The sequence below is a fragment of the Pteropus alecto genome, unplaced genomic scaffold, assembly GCF_000325575.1.
Source record: "Pteropus alecto unplaced genomic scaffold, ASM32557v1 scaffold6, whole genome shotgun sequence".
Lineage (NCBI taxonomy): Eukaryota > Metazoa > Chordata > Mammalia > Chiroptera > Pteropodidae > Pteropus > Pteropus alecto.
In genome coordinates this window covers 195634-203360 of record NW_006437738.1, presented here as the reverse complement: position 1 = coordinate 203360, position 7727 = coordinate 195634, and the positions used below count along the sequence as shown (strand labels likewise).

The 7727-nt window shown below is 44.2% G+C and overlaps 1 protein-coding gene across 8 annotated transcripts in view; it reads right to left on the bottom strand.

Annotated features, from left to right (window-relative positions):
• The window catches only part of FAM227A (family with sequence similarity 227 member A), a 53777-nt gene that overhangs the window by 43373 nt on the left and 2677 nt on the right, over nt 1-7727 (bottom strand). For 4 of the 8 annotated variants that reach the window (XM_025048860.1, XM_025048863.1, XM_015591622.2 and 1 more), the window contains exons 2-3: nt 7288-7523; nt 5469-5551 (exon numbers count right to left, since the gene is read on the bottom strand). In XM_025048860.1, coding sequence (XP_024904628.1) covers nt 5469-5551; nt 7288-7429 — 225 coding nt within the window. In that variant the 5' untranslated portion in view covers nt 7430-7523. Of the gene's footprint in view, nt 1-5468; nt 5552-7287; nt 7524-7727 lie in introns of those variants that run through there. The other 4 variants (XM_025048862.1, XM_025048861.1, XM_015591621.2 and 1 more) reach the window with 3 other exon arrangements.

The following is a 7727-nucleotide window of genomic DNA, read 5'->3' as shown; positions in this document are numbered from 1 at the left end:
CGTATAATGTCCTTCCTGTGAGCCAGGTACTCTTCTAAGCCCTGATCTAAGGGTTTCATGAGTTTTTACTCATCCGATTCTTGCAACAACCCTGTGAGGTAAATACCATTTAATCACCATTTTACAGGACACAGAGACTCATAAAGGTTAAATAATTTACATAATATCACAACGTAAGAAAATAAAGTAGGAATTGAAACTGAGTCTCACGCCCGAACTTGTTCCTCTGGTGCTACACCTTTTCCCATATGTAAATGCACACTTATACAGATATATTGTTACTTTTAACTTACATGGAATCAGTCCAACCAGTGTGTGTATATTTTGCTTTTCTTCACAATTCCATTCTAAGCTCTGCTCAACAGTGGCGGGGTGCGGGGCGGGGGTAGACTAAAGCTAGTGGTCTCTTTCCTGCATCAGTAAAGAATGGCTGAACCTCTGTGAAAGGCAATTTGACTGTATTTACCAAAATTTTAAATTTCACTACAGTTAACTGTACGGTTAACTCAGAGCATGGCCCCTCACTTTTAAATTTCAAATGAGCCCCAAAATACATGTACAAAAATATTCATATGTTCACTATGATGAAAATACCACCAAAATATTTACCAATAGGGAACAATTACACCATATCCAACCTACAGAATATTATGCAGCCACAAGAAGAATGGGGGCAGATGGGTGGCTCCATAGTGTAGTGGTTGTTAGCACGTCTGCTTTCCACGCAGAAGGTCCTGGGTTTGCACCTCAGGTGGAGCCACGGACCATACCTCAGGTGCATCAGGCCCCGCCAGTGCACCGGGGGTGCCAGGCCCAGTGCACACCGCCAGCACGTGGGAGGCGATGCCCCACCGCCAGAGATCCAGTTCTTAAAGGGAGACGTCAACTTCTGTAGGTCAGGGGTGGAAGGGAGGGGAGAATTAAAGAGTGGGGCACAGGTCAACAGTATCTACTTTGAAAAATCTCCAAGAGGTATGTTTGTTAAAAATTAATAAAACCAAAATCAGATTACAAAACAATATTTACGGTATGATCCTGCTTACCTTAAACAAAGAAAACCACCCCAGATATATGTGTTACATATTTCTAAATGTATAAAAAAAAACAGTTCTGGAAGGATACACACCGTACAATTAGCAATGGTTTCTTCCAGGGAGGGAAACAGGGCAGGGGAAACGCGACTTTAACTGTTTACTTATAGACTCGCAGGTGATTTGAATATTTGAGAATAAGCACGTATTATCTCGCTACTTAAATTTTTGAAACTAAAACAAAAAGATTGACTCTAAAGCTGAACTGACCCTAAAGTTAGTACTGGAAAAGTTGGGACGACGGTGAAGCTAAACATTGAGGAGACAAATCACCAGGTTGGGACCCTGGGGGCCGAGGAACTTTGCCGAAAGCAAGATAACAGGTGGGAAGGGGTTAGGATATTCAGGTGGAGTGAACTGGCAGGAAGTAAAGGAGCAGGGTTGAGACGAAACAAAAACGTGGAGGGAAGGGATGAGAGAGGAGCAGGAGAAGAGCCACGAGAGCACAGCGGACCGAAGATCAGGGATCGGGCCAAGTGCAGCCTCCCAGAGGCGGTCTCCCCAGTCTGCAGAACTGCGCTGCCAACCCATGACTCGGGTTTGCATCCAATCTGAGGTTCTCTCGTTGTATTTAGAGACATGGATGGTCCTGTAAATGAATGAAGCAGTCCAGTGTAAGACCATGTGGCAACCAAAACTTGGCCGCCATGTTGGGAACAGTAGGAGAGGAGGGGACTGGGGCAAACTAGAGAGCTCACGTTCTGATAAAGGCGGCCAAACTCTCTCCCGCTGATGACTGCCACATGGAAATGCAGACCCCAACTGTAGGGTTAACTCAGAGCATGACCCTCCACATACTCGGAAGACTGATGGCTGCCCAGCCAGCAGCCAAGGCAGGCAGCGCACAAGAGCTGTCAGCAGTCCCTGCTCCCAAGGACGTTATCTGCTCCTGTCACCAAGCAGCGCATGTTGCTCCCACCTGTCGGAGAAGCTGCTCCCGCAAGGAGATGACCCCTCCCTCTGCTTGTGGGCATAAAAACTTCTGCTTGCTCTTGGTCAGCAGCTTTATTCCTGCAGCTTCAAGCAGCCGCTGCCGAGGCTTCCCTGCCTTGTGAGTAATAAATGGCATTTCTCACCCCTCTCGTCCTCCTGATGGTTCTTCCGGAATATTCAAACTCAGGTGCACGTTCCAGGCCTGGGGCTCCTGCGATACACCAATCCAAAGCCTGCTTAGGCCCACTGGTGCAGACAAACAAAACACATGGGAAGCCCAGCCTGGGCCCATAGGCCACCGGTGAGTGACCTCCGGTGTAGATGAAACACCTGCAGGTTAGAGAGTGAGCTTGCCCACAGCACCCAGCGTCCGCCAAAGAGTAAACGTCCATCATCACAATCCTCCTCCTCCAGCGGCCACGTGTGGAGGGTGGCGGGTGAGCCCGCGGGGCCGTAAGGGCCTGTCGGGGCTGAGTGGTGTGGAGCTGACCTTCTCAACAGTATTCTCAGTGCTGTGGGGAGCAGGTCCTTAGCAACTTGCTGGCTTGACGTTACTTTGTTGCTTTATTTCAAATCTCCGTATCTTGAGGATTTTTTGATTTATACCTCAGACTTCTTAAACACACTTAAAAATCAAATGCACGTGTTACCAAAGCCAAGAGAGCCCAAAAGACACTTCCTGATGACTCACGTCAGTTTGCTTCCACTTGGTGGGAGCTGTGCCACCCAACCAACCACTACTGTTTAACCTACAGAACTCCTGTCTCCCAACACGCCAGCTGTGTGTGCACATGCGTGTGTGTGTGTGTGTGTGTGTGTGCGCGCGCACGCGTGAATTGCTGGAGGGTTTATTTGCTTCCTTTTATATTTTTTATGAGTGAATCAAAATTAACTTTGAGACTTTCAGTTTCCAGTCCAGCATGTAAGGAGCTCAGAAGTCTCCAGTCCATCCTAGCAAGTGAAAAGCCGAACAAACTAAAAATTTAACAACTCTTCTTAGATCTGTCAGAAAAATGAGCTCACAGGGCAAACTGCTGTCCCCCGAATGGGAGCGACCCACAGGCAGACACAGAGAATCTCAATTTATCAGAGCAGAAACCTCCCTGGGAACCAGGTGTGTGTGCAGAAAACCGGGACTGTAGTTGACTTGTAGTTGACAAGTCGCTGGAGGTAAGGTGTGGACAAGTCTGAGAGGTAAAAACTCCAGGGCAGGGTACAGGGTGTGTGTGTGGGGGGGAGGGGATCCCACTTCTAAATTTTACCTCCAGGGGCTCCACCAGGTCCTTACTAAATATCAGAGAATCCCTTGGTTCTTCGCAGGGAGAGAGGAAAAGTCACCATTTTAAATATACCATAGCACTGTGTTCTTCTTGCTCTTGGAAGAAACTATTTTACCAGAACCTAACCTGCCGGGGGGAAGGGAAATACCCAGCTCTAGCCTCACTTGGCTATCTTGTCCCACCTAAGTGGGGGGTGGGGGGTGGATTCTGAGAAGCACTGGTGAAGTTCACAGTCCAGGGGCACAGACTCACCAACACACTGAGACGGAATCATAGAACTATATAGTACACTTCCCCCGCCACCCCGTCAAGATGTCGGTTCTTCCCAACTTGATCTACAGATTCAATGCAATCCCAATAAAAATTCCAGAAAGTTATTTTGTGGATATTGACAAACTAACTCTGAATTATACATGGAGAGGCTAAAGACCCAGAAAAGCAAATACAATATTGAAGGAGGACTGACATTATTTGGCTTCAAGACTTACTGTAAAACTATAGTAATCAAGATAGTGTGGTATTGGCAAAAGAATAGACAAATAGACCAACAGAACAGAAGAGAGGGCCTGAAAATAGACCCACATAAAAGCCGTCAACTGATCTTTGATAAAGGAAGAAAGGCAGCACAATGGAGCAAAGATAGTCTTTTCAACAAATGGTGCTCAAGCAACTGGACCTCCACATACCAAAAAATGAATCTAGACACAGACCTTATACCGTCCATAAAAATTAACTCGAAATTGAGCATAGACCTAAATGTTAAGAGTAAAACTATGAAACTCCTAGAAGATAACATAGGAGAAAGCCTAGATGACTTTGGGCATAGAGATGACTTTTTAGATACAACACCAAAAGCATGATCCATGTAAGAAACAATTGATAAACGAACTTTATTAAAATTAAAAACTTCTGGTCTGCCAAAGACAATGTCAAGAGAATGAGAAGACAAGCCAACAGACTGGGAGAAATATCTGCAAAAGACACATCTGATAAAGGACAGTTATCCAAAACATAGAAAGAACTCTTAAACCCCAGCAGTAAGAAAACAAACAACTTAGTTAAAAAGGGGGCAATGACCTTAACAGACACCTCACCAAAGAAGAAATACACATGGCAAGTAAGACCATGAAAAGATGTTTAATATCACATGTCGCTAGAAAACTGCAAATTAAAACAAGAAGATATCACTACACGCCAATTAGAATGGCCAAAAGCCGGACCACTGAGAAGAGTACCAAGTGCTGGTGAGGGTGTGGAGCACCAGAAACTCCTTCACTGTTGGTGGGAATGCTAAACAGCACAGGCGCTTTGGGAGACAGTTTGACAGTTTCTTATAAACTAAACATACTCTTAGCATGTGATTCAGCAATCATGCTCTTTGGCATGTACCCAAATGAAATGAAAACATATGTCCACACGAAACCTTGCACAGGGATGTTTATAGCAACTGGATTCATAACTGCCAAAAGTTGGAAGCAACCAAGATGTCCTTCAGTAGGTGAATGGATAAATAAGCTGTAGTTCACCCAGATAATGGAACATTATTCAATGCTACAAAGAAATGACCTATCGAGCCATGAAAAGACATGGAAAAACCTTAAGTGCATATTACTAAGTGAAAGAAACCAATCTGAAAAGGCTACATTCTGTATGGTTCCAACTATATGACATTCTGGAAAAGGGAAAACTATGGAGACAATAAAAAGATCAGTGGCTGCCAGGGGTTAGGGGGAGGGAGGGATGAATAGAAGGAGCACAGAGGATTTTTAGGGCAGTGAAACTATTCTGTTTGATACTACAAAGGTGGATGCATGTCATGACGTATTTTTCCAAACTCATAGCATGCACAGCACAAAGAGAGAACCCTAATGCAAACAATGGGCTTTGGGTGATAACGATGTGCCAATTTAGGTTCCTCAGTTGTAACAAATGTACCACTGTGGAGGGGCAGGGAGAGCGTGCATGACGTGGATATGAGAGAACTCTGTACTTTCAGCTCAATTTTGCTATGAACCCAAAACCGTTCCAAAAAAGAGTTTATTAATTAAAAAAATATATATATTTGAGAACTCTAATGGGCAAATGTGCTTTCAAATAAATGGAGGGGCCCCCAGGGCCCTTCCTTCCTGGAAGCCTGGCCTCAGCCCTGGCACCCATAACTTACCAGGCTGTTGTCCAACGGGCTGGAACTCAGATCTATCTCAGCAATCTTCTGGTTCACCTGGTGGATGGAACCAACGAGGCACGCTGGGCGGGGAGTCAGCTAAGGAGACTCTCGGGGTGGTAATTACGTACAAATGGGGTGAAGGCTTACTCCCTTTCTGTGCTGTCTGGCCACTTAATTATTTTCTTTGTAAACATTCAACATTTCTTTCATCTTGTTTTAAATGAGTTGCTTTATAAATTATAAATGAAAATTATATTCTAGACACCTTAAAAAATATATAAAGACTCATCTATTATGTTGCTGCCCTAACAACTTCTGTTAGGATTTGGGGAGATTTCCTTCCAGGAATCTTTACATACATACTTTTCTACATGATTATAATCTCAGTGTATGCTTATTTTACTACTGACTCGTTTTCCACTCATTATTATGATCAGTTCCCATAAGGCTAAATAATCTTCATAATAGTTTAAATGGCATTATATGAACCTGCTTAGAGGATTAACCTTAATACACTTAACTGTTCCTTGGCTGCTGAATATTTATGTTGTTTATAACTTTTTGCAATCAGAAATAAGGCTGTGATGCACAAAGTCACAGAGAACGCTGTTTCCATATTTTGGATTATTCCCTTAAGAGAGATTTTCAGGTGAGGGATGACTAAGTCAAAGGGTATCTTGACCTTGCTTATCACTGTTGAAACCTCTGCTCAGTTCAATGGCCCATCTTGTTACCAGCTCTAACGCTTGAATTTCTTTCTATCTCAGACTCAATTGGTCTGGGAACATATCCTCTGTAAAAGCTCCATAATCCTATCGCTCCTCAGCTGCCTTCATCTAAAGCGAGGTTCTCTCTTACTTCCATTACCCTCAAGTGTTCTTACAAATTGGAGGATGCTTGACAAATGAAGATGCCAAGGAGGAACACAATAAATCATAGGGAGCGAAATGGATTAGTTAGGCTGAGACGAGCACAGGATTAAGCAAAAGAGGGACATTAGAAAAAGGCACAGGAAAGCGAGACCCTGAAGCGGATCCTGATGGGATCAGGCGTGCTCACCTCGAGGAGGGGTTCTGAGAGGCGTGGGAGAGAAAGGACGCAGAAGGGAACGTTCAGTCGGGCAGGCAGCAGCATGACTTGAAGAGAAATGAGCTCTTTATGAGATGGAAAGACCTGGGTTATTTATAACCAGAGAGGGTTATTTGCTGGATGAGCTCTAAGTCCTCCAGAGATGGGATTCTGTGGGTCCCCGGGATATAGTTCAGGGTCAGAAGTGAGATGAGGATCAATGAAGGCAGTGCTGGAGAAGTAAGATGCTGGTAGAGCCTGGATGATGCTAGAAAGAACAAACTCTGAGCCTAGGCAAAAGGGCTGGCAGGTAAGAAGAGGTGAGGTCAACTGGAGTAAAGAAAAAGAAAAAAATTAAAAAATGGAGTCTTAAGTTCACTTGTCTGAGGGCAGAGGGCTGGATCATGACTTCTTAGTTGCTATCTATGATTCTTGGGAAAAGGGAAAGATGAGACAATGGAAAAAATGAGCTTTTTCTATTCTTCTTCATTCTTTCAACAAATATTTCCAGTCTTCTTCCTTTTGGGCTTTTTCTGATTATCTTAGTAAAACGAATTCAAGTCAAACAATCCTTCACAGTCTCAAATTCTTTTAGAGGATAGGTAGGGCTTAAGTAATGAAAAAAATTAATGAATGTGTAAGGAACAAGCTAATAAGTAATGCATGTTATAGTCTTGAGCACAGGTTACATACAGCTCTGCAGCAGGTGTATTTGGTCTCGATTATAAACAGCACCACAGAAGGATACAGGGTGGATTGTCTTCCAGACTCCTCCTCACGGCTTTCTGCATTGCAGTCCGTGCAGTGAGTGAGGAAGCCAGGTGCTCATCCATCGGTACCATTGGCAAGGCGGTGACATTGATGACCTCCATCTTCTTAAAATAAGCCATTGTCCAGGTTCTTGTAACCTGACAAACAGTAAGTTTCCACTTTTAAGAGCCCCTCATTTCTCACTCTATTCTTGTTCTCTGTTCAACCAGCCTCCTGGAAATCACAAATAGCAAAGAACCATCTCAGAAAATACAAGCACGCTTATCTGTCAAGCAGGGCTGATGGACAGGCATGTGCTGCATGCCACATGGGGGATAAAGGTTTCTGTCTGAGAAGCCCATTGTCAAATGAGAATCTCAAGGCACATATACTTTTTCCTTCTACCTGCTGATGCCCACCCTCTGGCTGCGACAAAAA